We start from the raw sequence: 12,629 nt of genomic DNA, 5'->3' as shown, positions 1-12,629 counted from the left end.
AAATTCTGCAGCGGTACACTAGAGCGGTACATTTTGGACGGCATACAAGCTTTTCTCTACTTTCATTGTCCAAACAAATAAAACATTATTGGGAAGGAGGGAATCTTGATGTGTATAATAGAAAAAAAAAAAGAAGTAATATTATACATCACACTCTCATCTTATTTTTATCTCACTATATAATATGTGACACATATATCACATTAGATGATAAAGAATTATCTAATAAAAAATTATTTAATTATAATAAATATGTCACCTCTTATATAATAGTATAAAAATAAAATGATATCAGTGTGTATAAAAAACATACATATTGCAGGAGAATGGCATTTCGTTTTGGTCACCAGTTTAGACGTTTGTCTTAAATGCTGGGTCCGTATTTTATAACTTCCACTTACCAAAGATCAAACTAAATTAAGCTTTTAATAGGCAGAGAGCCTAAAGTTCCGTGTCAGAGAAGATGAGAGTGAGAGACCCCCGAAAGGCCAAAACTGGACCCTACAACCTAATTCTTCTTATGTTTATAAAGCAGTTGGGGGAGCTCCCCGTTTTCTACATCTCATAGCCAAAACTCAAACACTCTTCCATTCCATGCAGTTACCTGCCACTCGCTTTCTTTCCCTATTTTCAGTCTCAAAAGAATTAAAAAGAAAGTGTACCCAGAAACAAACTCTGTTTACCGCCCTCTATCGAGATATGAAGAATTAAAGCGAGGAGATACAAAGACAAAAGGCCATTGCTTTGAGGATCAAAAGAGGGATATGGATATGGGTTTTAGAGTTTTCTGGTGGAACATGTTGAGACCTGACATTTTCAAGTTATTGCTTTTGTTTTCTTTGGCTTGTTGTGCTGCAGCTTCTGTGACTTATGATCACAGAGCTATTGTGATTAATGGGCAGAGAAAGATTCTGATTTCTGGGTCCATTCACTATCCAAGAAGCACTCCTGAGGTAATATATAATGCCAATGTGGTTCACGGGGTCCTTCTGTCTCCCGTTTCTGCCTTTTCTCGTGACTTTTTGAGTCATGGGTGTCTGGTTCACTGTTGCATGTTTTTGTCGATTCTGAGCTCAAATCTTTTTTCGTTTTTGTGGATTTTTTGGGTTGTGGCAGATGTGGCCTGATCTTATACAGAAGGCCAAAGCAGGCGGTTTGGATGTTATACAGACATATGTGTTTTGGAATGGACATGAGCCTTCTCCAGGAAATGTAATGCAAATGAATCTTATTTAATTTTTCTTCTTTAAATACTGTGTTCATTTCTGGTTGAGAAACACTCATTGCATTTTCGTTTTTCTTTTGATTTTCAGTATTACTTTGAGGATAGGTATGATTTGGTTAAGTTCATTAAGGTGGTACAACAAGCAGGCTTATACGTTCATCTCCGGATAGGCCCTTATGTTTGTGCTGAATGGAACTTTGGGTACTAATTATTCATAATTATGCTGTATTCTAACGAAAAATTAAATTTCAAACCAAAAAGGGTATATTTTGGTTCCATTTTACGACCTTATATCCGGAAGCTCTGTTTTTGTTCTGTTTCTGATTCAGGGGATTTCCTGTTTGGCTGAAATACGTTCCGGGCATCGCTTTTAGAACAGACAACGGACCATTCAAAGTTAGCACTTTGATTTTCTCAATCCATAATCATTTTCTATCAACTTATTTAAAATATATTTTGAATTGTTTATTGATTTCTAATTGGCCACAATGAAGGCGGCAATGCAAAAATTCACAGAGAAGATTGTCAGTATGATGAAGGCAGAAAAGTTGTTTGAAACTCAGGGCGGTCCTATCATTCTGTCTCAGGTAAGAAAAACAGCTCAGCTAGTCTCCCTCATATTTCTACAGACGGGTTTAAAAAATTTTATAAAATATGTTCTTAGTTTTCTCAGAAGATGGGCAGTCAATTCTCTCTCTCTCTTTTTTATTTTATTTTTGTTGATATGTGCCGGTCAATCTTGTTTATATGTTATTGTCTATATTTGGGCAGATCGAGAATGAATTTGGACCAGTAGAATGGGAAATTGGTGCCCCTGGTAAAGCTTATACCAAATGGGCAGCACAAATGGCACTAGGTCTTGACACTGGCGTGCCCTGGGTTATGTGCAAGCAAGAGGATGCCCCTGACCCTGTTGTAAGTTAGCCTGCATAAATTTTCAACGTTTTCTTTTTAGCTTTTTTTTATGCCTGTCATTCTCATTATTTCTAGGTGCCTTTCATTTATAGTGGCACCTACCTTTATTGGTGGGGCGTTTAACAGTATGTTATCTCTCTAGAAGGTGGTCTTTAACTGAGACTCTTTGTTGGCCGTGGTTACCTTTCCCTGTACAAATACTTCAGGTCCTATCCATGTTGCCCAATTTTTTTTTTTAATTATTATTATTATTATTTTTTTATTTTTTATTTTATTTTTGTCTTCTCTTCATTTATCTTGGATTTGGGTTTTGGATTTTCTAATAAATGCAATGATGAGCATGCCTCGACTCTCCTTTCTACTTTATCGAATTGCTTCATGTTTTATGGTGAAGAATCATTTAAAGATATTTACGTGTTCTTTCAGAAGCCACGTGTTTGGGTTTATTTTTCTAGTCATTGGAATTTCTATTATCAACTACTTCAGCTATTATTTTTAATAAACAAAAGCTTCCAAATATTGCTCTCTCACTTAAATTTTATGTTTTTGATGTTGGGACAGATTGATACCTGCAATGGTTTCTACTGTGAAAACTTCAAGCCAAACAACAACAATAAACCCAAAATGTGGACAGAAAACTGGACCGGTTGGTAAGTCACAAGTATTGCTTGTGTGGTGTAAAACAAAACACCATTTTGATTTTTTTCTTTTCTCTGAACAAAATATCAATATTAAATATCTAATTTTGTAAACGTCTGAAAAACTTCAATTACGTTGTGCTTTTCATTTAGAGTCTTTCTGGAGACTGAATTCCCTCTTACATCTGTTGTATCCCCAGGTACACTGAGTTTGGTGGTCCAGTTCCTCATAGGCCAGCAGAGGACTTGGCATTTTCGGTATTGAGGTTCATTCAGAACGGTGGCTCTTTTGTTAATTACTATATGGTACATAATCCTTTGTTCTCTTTCCATGTTGATCTAATTTACCTGGTGTTAATCAATTAAAATGAATATTCATCTCAATTATTCCCTTTTAACATTTCTCAATTCTCATAGTACCATGGAGGAACCAACTTTGGCCGAACAGCTGGGGGTCCCTTTATTGCAACCAGCTACGATTATGATGCTCCTATTGATGAATTTGGTAGGGCATTTACTTTAGCTCATTTGAGTTGGTTGTGCTAAAGTTGTCTACCTGTCTCATTTATTTTTCTCGATTGTGAAACCTACTGTCATATTAAAGGCAAATTGACTGGACTTTTCCCTATGTACTTGGAAAGGAATATGTCATAATTATCTGAACATGTTGCCATTCTATTCCAGGACTGCCAAGGGACCCAAAATGGGGACATTTGAGAGATCTGCACAAAGCCATCAAGTTATGTGAATCAGCTCTAGTTTCTGGAGATCCCACAGTGAACTCACTGGGAGATAATCAAGAGGTAAGGTTTATCAGCTATATAGGAACTATTGATTAACTGTCTTTATTTTTTTCCCAATATTTTCTCAACTTCAGTGTCATATTCTAGGCTCATGTATTCAAATCAAAGTCAGGCGCTTGTGCTGCATTTCTTGCAAATTATGACACAAAATCATCCACAAAGGTGTCCTTTGGAAATGCACAATATGACTTGCCACCTTGGTCCATCAGCATCCTTCCTGACTGCAAAACTGTTGTTTTCAACACCGCAAGGGTATGAGAACGCTCTTCGCTACGTCATGAAATCTCAATTCTCTCTCAGTAAAAGTGTGTTGCGCGTCTATATAGTTCAAATTTCACTTTCTTCACAAAAATGATATTTTCTCATCTATCTTCTTAGATCTGTATTTTTTGAAGTAAAAATCTTGTTAGTATTAATAGAAGCCCAAATATATATGGAGGAAACACCTATCTAGGAAGAACTATATTTTCCTACTGAAGCTATTAAAACGTCTATGGAAAGACTTTTGAAATGCCTTGCAAGATATTTTAACAAAATAATTAAGTGTCTATTTATTTTGAAATATAAAGTTTAGTACTGCTTTATATTTTATCTGTTAGTTTTTATCAAAATCATAAGTGTTACTTCTATACAGCTTGGTGCTCAAAGCTCGCAGATGAAGATGACGCCTGTAAATAGTGCATTTTCGTGGGAGTCATATAACGAGGAAACTGCCTCTGCTGATGATGATGATTCAACCGCAAGGAATGGACTCTGGGAACAAGTATATGTCACAAGAGATGCTACAGATTATTTGTGGTACATGACAGAGTAAGTAAACAATCACTGGTAAACAATCTGTGGTACATAATTGTCAACGAATAAAAAAGAAAGTTACCAATCACTGCATTGCCTTCTTTGAGACGAAGCAAGAAGAGTACTTGTACTGATATATTCTAACCCCAATTTTTATATACTTTCTTTTTCAGTGTTCAGATAGATCCAAATGAAGGATTTCTGAAGAATGGACAAGCTCCTCTTCTCACTATATTTTCAGCAGGCCACGCCCTGCATGTTTTCATCAATGGTCATCTATCAGGTAAGAACATTTCTTGTGAAATTAGGCCAAACACTTCTGCTGGATTAACTTTGATTTGATTAATTCATTAGCTTCTTGTTCTCAATGCAGGAACTGTTTATGGAGGACTGGATAATCCTAAATTAACTTTTAGCGACGTTGTGAAGCTGACGGCTGGCATTAACAAGATTTCTTTACTAAGTGTTGCCGTGGGTCTTCCGGTAAGTTTTCTCACCTGGATTCATTTTCTTTACAATGCTTTTAATTGCAGAAAGATATGACGCTTATGATCTCTGCATTCATGTTGATATGTATCAGAATGTTGGCCTGCATTTTGAGACATGGAATGCTGGGGTTTTAGGCCCAGTCACGTTGAAGGGCCTCAATGAGGGGACAAGAGATTTGTCAAAGCAGAAATGGTCTTACAAGGTCTGTTCTCTATATGATTTCTGTTCCACCCTGTTCCCCTGCTAGCTTGATTTCTTTTCTTTTCCTTTTTAAATGTGTTGGTAGGTTACCTTCATAGCAAATAGGTAGGTACTTCAAAAAAAAAAAAAAAAAAAAGTTAAAGTGCCTTGATCAAATCTTGACAAGCATTTTCGATATTATTAAGGATCTTAAGTGGATTTTTCTCAACGAGAATTTGCCACTACGATGGTCACAACTCACAAAAACTTAAATGACTTATTTTGCATTTCTTCCCGAGCAGATCGGTCTAAAAGGTGAAGCTTCAAGTCTTCATACCGTAAGTGGGAGTGCCTCTGTTGATTGGGTGGAAGGATCATTACTGGCTACAAAACAACCCTTGACATGGTACAAGGTGAGAACAATTTCAGCACCTCAATTAACACATTCCGGTTACACTTCTGAATCTATTATAATGAACTTGATATTGTGATATCTCCAGACTACTTTCAGAGCACCAGAAGGCAATGACCCATTAGCTTTGGATATGAATAGCATGGGAAAAGGTCAGATATGGATAAATGGTCAGAGCATTGGACGCCACTGGCCTGGATATAAAGCACATGGTGGTTGTGGCGATTGTAGTTATGCTGGAACTTACAGCGATAAGAAATGTCGAACTAATTGTGGAGAAGCCTCTCAAAGATGGTGAAAAAAGTTCTTCATCATTAGTTTAATTTGTTATTACACTTTTAAATATATGATAAAGCTGCTATATTCAGGTACCATGTACCACGCTCATGGCTGAATCCGAGCGGCAATCTACTGGTCGTGTTTGAGGAATGGGGTGGTGACCCAACTGGAATTTCTTTGGTAAAAAGAACAGCGGCAAGTGTCTGTGCTGATATCTTTGAAGGGCAGCCGACACTTAAGAACTGGGGCATGCTAACCACTGGCAAGATCAATAGACCCAAAGCTCATTTATGGTGCCCACCTGGGCAGAAAATCTCTCAAATAAAGTTTGCTAGCTATGGACTACCCCAAGGAACATGTGGAAGCTTTCGAGAAGGAAGTTGTCATGCACATAAGTCCTATGATGCGCCTCAAAGGGTATATTATTATATCATCATTTCCTTTTTCTTTCTAAGATATGTGGAACTTTCAAAGACTCTTTTGCAATCAACATCCACTATTTATAATCTCTTTGGAAGCCTGCAGTTTTGGATCACCATAGACCCATGGTTACTGAAGGAACATGGGTACTCATTGTCTGGTCCCAAATCTTCGCATGCTTTGTTAAATCACTCCTTTACCTGATTCTAGATTCTTAAGTCCCTCTAGAGATCCAGTATTGTTAGCGAACATCTCTTTTTATACTTATCTTCCAATCAAACTAGGTTCTCTCTTGCAGAATTGCATTGGAAAACAATCTTGTTCTGTAACCGTAGCTCCTGAAGTTTTTGGAGGGGATCCATGTCCAGGTAACATGAAGAAGCTCTCAGTTGAGGCCATCTGCAGCTAGATATAGCAGCTTCCATACGTACACAATAAATGATGAGCAAGGAGTTCATCTTCAGTATATAGATACTTACACATCTGAGTTAGCCAAAGGCAATTGATTTGACTTTGCACGAGGGCATAAGTGTGTAGCCATTACACACAACACCTGGCCAAAGCCAAATGTAAATAGTGAAGATGATTCTAAACATGCATCAAAGATACCGTATTATGTATAGGAAAGCTGTCATATGTCAAATAGCTTTACACGTTATTCATGGAGTTTACTACAACTTTAGAGTCTCCACAAATGAAGGCAGAAGTTTTAACTTGTTTGTGGATTGTCATGTATCGTTCTGGGGAAAGCAGTTTGCCTTGTGAGAATCAAGTGAAAGTAACAAGTGCTGGCCTTTTTAATAGCATTTTGATTTGCCAATTTCTACCATAGAACTCAATAATAATCTCTTCTACCTCCTAATACTTGAAATTCGATCACACTTTGTTACTCTCTTAAATACATGATCTTGTATTATCACATTCATGCAGTTATTTAATGAGCAACAACACCGTACTGCAACATTCTGGCAATGTCTACACTATCACATTCTTGCAAGTTACAGGTGCTCATTGAACAACAGAATGATACGTGTTATTTTACAACTTGGTCATCTCTATACAAAGAACAACTTCTGCATAAACTGGGGGTCTATTCCTTTACAAAATCTACTATTAAAGTGAAGATAATTTATGACTCAACCTATTAATTACACCATCTAGATCTTTATCAACCTGTTGCAGTTCTTGCCCTTGATGCCTCCACTTTGCCAATCTACTACTGAGATCCATTAACATCACTACATCTTCATCAATTGTGAGCTGGATTAACTTCTTAATACAATTAATCAAGTACTTGCAAGCCCTTAACTTAAACCGGGAAATAAATTGCAGTCCACTCTCTTCACTGTCAAATGATAAATCAGACATGCTCTCAACTGTATCTGTTAAACTGAAAACAAGACAGGCACCTGCTACAGCCTCCCTCTTATTAAATTTATCTGTCCATCTAACCGATTCTTCCCACTCCACGGAGCTCCATTTTACATGTTTCAATTTAGTGCATTGGGTTTCTACTGGCTGAAGTAATCTCCCAGTTGCAGCATAATGTAGCAGCATCTGACATCCATCTTCATCTATATTATTCGAGCACCCAATCAAGGCGCCTAATGGGATTCTTCTGAACAGCACATTTTGCTGAAAATTAAGACCATAGGGTGATTTTTCCTCGCAAGACACCTGACTGTTGATTGTTTCATTCCAGTACCACATTCCTATGTCTTGGAATTCTTTGAGCCAGAGTCCAATGGTTTGACAATCACGCACTTTTGTGAGAGTATGATCTCTTTTGTCACCCAAATTGGGTCTCTTTGGTTTCTCATTGTAACTTACTGGATCTTTGTCATGTGAAACTGAACCAAATTGTTTCGGTGTCCACGAGTCTGATATTTTAATTAAAGAAGTAACAAGAATGTCCTGATGATATTTACTAGTGGGGCTCAGAATCCATCCAATGTACCTTGCTGCAGCAGCAGAATAAGGTGGTTCCATGTCATGAGTTTCTCCAATTTTAGCGGTCACCAATTTGAATTTTGAATGAAAATATTCTGGAAGACGTTCCTCAGTGAAGAGTAAAACAGAAGCAAAATAGAACCAATCTGGGAAGTTGATTGCCAGAGCCCTGCTATGCAATATTTAAAAGATGAGTTCTGGAAGTTGGGTCAAAAAGGTGTAAAAGCCCTATTGCATTCATGTGGACCAGTGGTGTAAGAATTTACCAAGAAGATTTGTGATCAATCGTTTTAGTCTTCATTACAGCTGGCTTGATTGCAGCCACGTGATCTTTCCAAGCATGTGAAGCTGGTTTGTTTAAAGAACAAGAAAACTGCATAAGGCGTTCAGTCGATAATGGTCCAGCCAAGATCCTCAATAAGTGGTGGTTGTAGGGAAAATATGCATTAGAAAATGGAAGCTTTGATCCTAATTCTACTGAGAAGCCCCACCAATTGGGTCTGGAGATTACATCTAGTATTATTGAGACCAACTTGGTTAGAAATTCTTGCACAGAGACCAGACCCCTGTTGCACACAAAAATCAGAAAAACAGATTCTATAAGCTGGTTACTTAGGGAATTCCAACCAAAGACACATTGTTCAAAAATAAAATGTCATTTTTTTTATTTTTATCTTTATCAGTAAATATTTCTATTTCATCGATGGTAAACCCATGAAACACGAAACCAGGACATAATTTTCAAATGATGAACATTCATTATACATCATTTGTTTCCAATCCCAATATAAGATATGTAGTACCTATAAAAAGGAAGCATGTTTATATATAGCTTGAAAAATAATCTACCAATTAGAGACCACCACGACACAGCTCTGAACATTATTTTTATTTTTAATAAAGTACAACCATGCACATTGTTTTAGAAAGTAACAAGCACAGAAGAATTATTATGCATTTAGAAGCAACTTAACCTGATATTTCAATTCCTTCTAGAATGATACAGAAAACAATGAGCAATGCAAAGGGCTGGAGCATTTCATGTGATCAGGAAGTATGTACTCACGTCAATAGAAGCCAGCTATGTAACAAAGCTCTGGTCTCAATAAACATAGTAGGAGAAAGTAACAAGCATAGGATTGTATGGCGCCAATCCATCCTCTCATGAAGTTCCTCATTCAAAGAAATGAAAGGCCTCTCCGTAGTATCTTGAAAAATTTTCAAAAGATCACGCTTTAGAGTTAATGGGTCAAGATACCAGGACAGCAACCTGCACAAGGATGATGTATAAATAATTATTTACAAATGTAGAAGTGCTTAAGAACATTTAAAGAGTGCTGCAATCTTATGAGAGCCAGAATACCCGTAACCTTTTATGCAAACAATGGGGATAAATTTGTTTAACATTTTATATTGGGTAAGAGTACTTTGTCTTTAATGAAGTTGAAGAAAGGGTAGTGTAAAACTCAAAACAGCCCAAAAGAAAAGAGTGTCAATGGAAGGATAACTTAGGAAAACTAAAATCAGGTTCTGGGCTGAGATTTGCTGGTAAGAAGGTATATATCTCTGCAAATTCTACATTCGCCTTTTCACTAAAAATTGGGATTTCAATAACATTGACGTCATTTTCAGAGACCAATGGAACCCGTGGAAACTAACATTTTTTAAGTAAAATGTTTAACATTTGTATTTAAGTGACAGGAATTTTGCCCCATCAAATGCTTCCGTCCCCCACAATAGGAAGAAAAAGAAAAACAGTTATAGAAACTCTGTTAACAGCAAACCTGAAAGGTACTTCGTAATTCTTAAATGATAAATCTCTGTGAAATTGGCAAAGCAGCTGTGAAACTGCTATGCTTCTTCTATGAATTGATCTTGGATCAAGAACAGGAATTGATGGTAACAAGTATCGATAACAAGAAGCTGAAATCACTAATCTTACAAGAGCACATGATAACATTTGCGAAAGCGTCCCTGTAGGATTTGAAAAATGTGTTAAAAACTTAATGAAGAGGACTGTAACGGTCCCATAAATCACATAATTCAAGTGTCAAATCCAGATGAAAAAAAAAAAAAAAAAAAAAACTTCTTTGTGAGATCTGTGAAAAATGACAAGCATTGATTCAGAGTCGCAGCTCTGGTTCTCGGTAGAACTTTGTTCATCCGATCACAAAATATGTTAGCAATGAACTTAAAGAGGTTAGACATATATTCTCAGAACCAAGACATATCCCACGCATGCAAAATCATAAAGATAAGGAACTCACTAAGAAGCCAATAGAAAAATAGCGGTTTGAAAGTCGTACTTTCACAAAATTAAACAAACCCACCGTGTCCCTCCAACTTCCATGTGACATCGGCGCACGCTTCAATCAATTCCAAACAATCATGGCGCGAAAATGAACTCCCGACCCACAAAACCTCGTCCGTATGAACTCTAAACACTTTGCAAGAAATCGACGACGACAAAACAGTGACAATCGTCTGGACCAAATATTCGAGCATCGAATTGAAAACCTAAACGAGAACAATTACACGATGAGAAACTAGAACAGATCGCTCTCTCCAAAAGGCCTAACCTAGAAGCTTGGAAAGAACTAAACCTGGGGCGCTTTGAAGCACATTAGGGATAGTGCTGTGTCCAAAACCCTGACCCTAGAATCTTCATCAAGGTTCAGAGATTTGTTAAACAATGAAATGGAGCAACCGAGAGTTTCTTCTACGTCTTCTTCATTTAGGGCTTTGAGGTGCAAAGCGAGCCTTGCGAATAGATCGGTCACTTCTGGTACCGTGGTCATAGTCGAGAGAATCGGAGACGACAACTCGATGGTAATTCGCGCCAAAAAAGAAAAAGGGGGATTTAAAGGTCGAGTCTGGCTCGTTAATGGCGGAAATAAAGTAAATTATTATTTTTTTTTAAAATCCACCGTAAAAGATAATTTCAAATATTCTGTAAAGAGTTTTGCTACGTATAAGTAAGTTTGCATACTAATCTGCTTACTAATGTTATTGTTTTCATATTCTAAATTCAAATTAGAACTGTTTTTAATAAAATCTATTTTTTAACCAATCATATTGAATGAGTGCACGTATTAATGCGCAGAATCGCTTACAATTAGATTTTTTCTTCTGTAAATAATAGTGAAAAAATAATTAAAAAATAATAAAAAATAAAAAATAAAAAATAGTAATAAAAAATAATAAAAATAAATGAAAAGTAACAGTCTAATAATCAAGGATCCTTGTACATATAAACATGTATACATCATTATTCAAATAAAAAATATAGAAGCATTAGGTTAACAAAAATTAGGTTAATAAATATTAAAAGCTATTTAGATAACTAAAATTTATAAATTGATGTAACTAATTGTGATGCCATAGAATTTTTTTACCTTGGAAAGAGTTTACAATCTAATATATCATAACAAATTGTATCAATTTATTGAATAATTATTGCATATAATTTTCAAATTTTGGATAAGTGATATTTTGATATTATTATAAGATGTCATGCCAATTAAAAATAATGCTTACATAATCAATAAAAAGGTACAAGTATTATTGAGTTCTTAATAGTTTTCTTAATGTATAAATTTTACCTTTAAAATTCTTTGTGTGAACTAAACTTTTTCATTAATTAAACAATGGAAGTAACATTAACAATAATAATAATAATATGGTATCAAATGATTGAAAATTGTATTCGCCACCGTCTTTCTTAATCATCATTATCGTACGAATTCTTTATAATATGATATCAAATGATTGGATGATAAATAATTTTTCGTTTCGTTGATTATAAATTAGAAGATGGTGTGGGGATGATGACAAAAAATAACAATGAATAGCATGATTTCTCTTCCAACTTTATCATCTTGTTCAAGTCTTCTTTCCACATAAGGATCTATGATCTAATCCCATAATATATATGACATTTGTATCTTGCTTTGCATAGACTTGAAGCATGAATTCCTTGGCATACCAAAACCCACTTGCTTAGCGTACTTGTACGCCTTTGCTTCTTCTTTGAATTCAAACATCGATCTTTACAACCTTTGGTTCTTCAACGTACAATTTGGTTTCCATTATCTTCTTTATTAGAACCTTTTGCCACAAAAAAAAAAAGTTAAAGAAAATTCCATTAATCTCCTCTACCTTACATGAATGAGAATAATTCTACAAAAAAAAAAAAAAAAAAAAAAAAGCATTTGAGACGAATTATTTGCGACAATAACGATTATTTGCAACAAAAAATACTAGAATTAAAATAGTAATGATATTTGTAATAAAAACACTAATATGTAATAATTTATTTTTGCTAGAATCTCAACTTAATCAATCATCGTGCTCGATGATCTGTCGCTTTTCGGCCTAATTTTCTGTATATCATTTGTCTCCATTCCAGACATTGTACGTATATATATATATATATATATATATATCTAATTTCCACCTTAACATATATATCCTATATATAATTACGTGGATCTCACGGTACTGGCCAGCAGGGAATCTTTTAG

General features: G+C 35.6%; 2 protein-coding genes across 3 annotated transcripts in view; one reads left to right on the top strand and one right to left on the bottom strand.

Annotated features, from left to right (window-relative positions):
* Positions 1 to 546: 546 nt before the first annotated feature.
* Positions 547 to 12,629, top strand: part of LOC121248479 (beta-galactosidase-like) — a 51,456-nt gene continuing 39,373 nt past the window's right edge. The window contains exons 1-19 of one of the 2 annotated variants that reach the window (XM_041146952.1): positions 548 to 953; positions 1,117 to 1,212; positions 1,314 to 1,426; positions 1,555 to 1,621; positions 1,720 to 1,812; positions 1,997 to 2,140; positions 2,702 to 2,790; positions 2,979 to 3,084; positions 3,196 to 3,283; positions 3,463 to 3,581; positions 3,669 to 3,833; positions 4,216 to 4,391; positions 4,550 to 4,659; positions 4,750 to 4,859; positions 4,957 to 5,067; positions 5,348 to 5,458; positions 5,546 to 5,751; positions 5,826 to 6,153; positions 6,455 to 6,962. In XM_041146952.1, coding sequence (XP_041002886.1) covers positions 765 to 953; positions 1,117 to 1,212; positions 1,314 to 1,426; positions 1,555 to 1,621; positions 1,720 to 1,812; positions 1,997 to 2,140; positions 2,702 to 2,790; positions 2,979 to 3,084; positions 3,196 to 3,283; positions 3,463 to 3,581; positions 3,669 to 3,833; positions 4,216 to 4,391; positions 4,550 to 4,659; positions 4,750 to 4,859; positions 4,957 to 5,067; positions 5,348 to 5,458; positions 5,546 to 5,751; positions 5,826 to 6,153; positions 6,455 to 6,565 — 2,532 coding nt within the window. In that variant the 5' untranslated portion in view covers positions 548 to 764 and the 3' untranslated portion in view covers positions 6,566 to 6,962. Of the gene's footprint in view, positions 954 to 1,116; positions 1,213 to 1,313; positions 1,427 to 1,554; positions 1,622 to 1,719; positions 1,813 to 1,996; positions 2,141 to 2,701; positions 2,791 to 2,978; positions 3,085 to 3,195; positions 3,284 to 3,462; positions 3,582 to 3,668; positions 3,834 to 4,215; positions 4,392 to 4,549; positions 4,660 to 4,749; positions 4,860 to 4,956; positions 5,068 to 5,347; positions 5,459 to 5,545; positions 5,752 to 5,825; positions 6,154 to 6,454; positions 6,963 to 12,629 lie in introns of those variants that run through there. The other variant, XM_041146953.1, reaches the window with a different exon arrangement.
* On the bottom strand, positions 7,217 to 10,983 carry LOC121248481. The gene is made up of 6 exons (XM_041146955.1): positions 10,710 to 10,983; positions 10,437 to 10,623; positions 9,891 to 10,080; positions 9,173 to 9,376; positions 8,373 to 8,672; positions 7,217 to 8,275 (listed from the first exon to the last, which is right to left on the bottom strand). The coding sequence occupies exons 1-6, from the start codon at positions 10,902 to 10,904 to the stop codon at positions 7,270 to 7,272; spliced, it is 2,082 nt and encodes a 693-aa protein (XP_041002889.1). The 5' UTR covers positions 10,905 to 10,983; the 3' UTR covers positions 7,217 to 7,269.

Source organism: Juglans microcarpa x Juglans regia, chromosome 2D (genome assembly GCF_004785595.1).
Source record: "Juglans microcarpa x Juglans regia isolate MS1-56 chromosome 2D, Jm3101_v1.0, whole genome shotgun sequence".
Lineage (NCBI taxonomy): Eukaryota > Viridiplantae > Streptophyta > Magnoliopsida > Fagales > Juglandaceae > Juglans > Juglans microcarpa x Juglans regia.
Note: the sequence above shows the minus strand (reverse complement) of the source record. Positions and strands in the feature narration are given on the sequence as shown.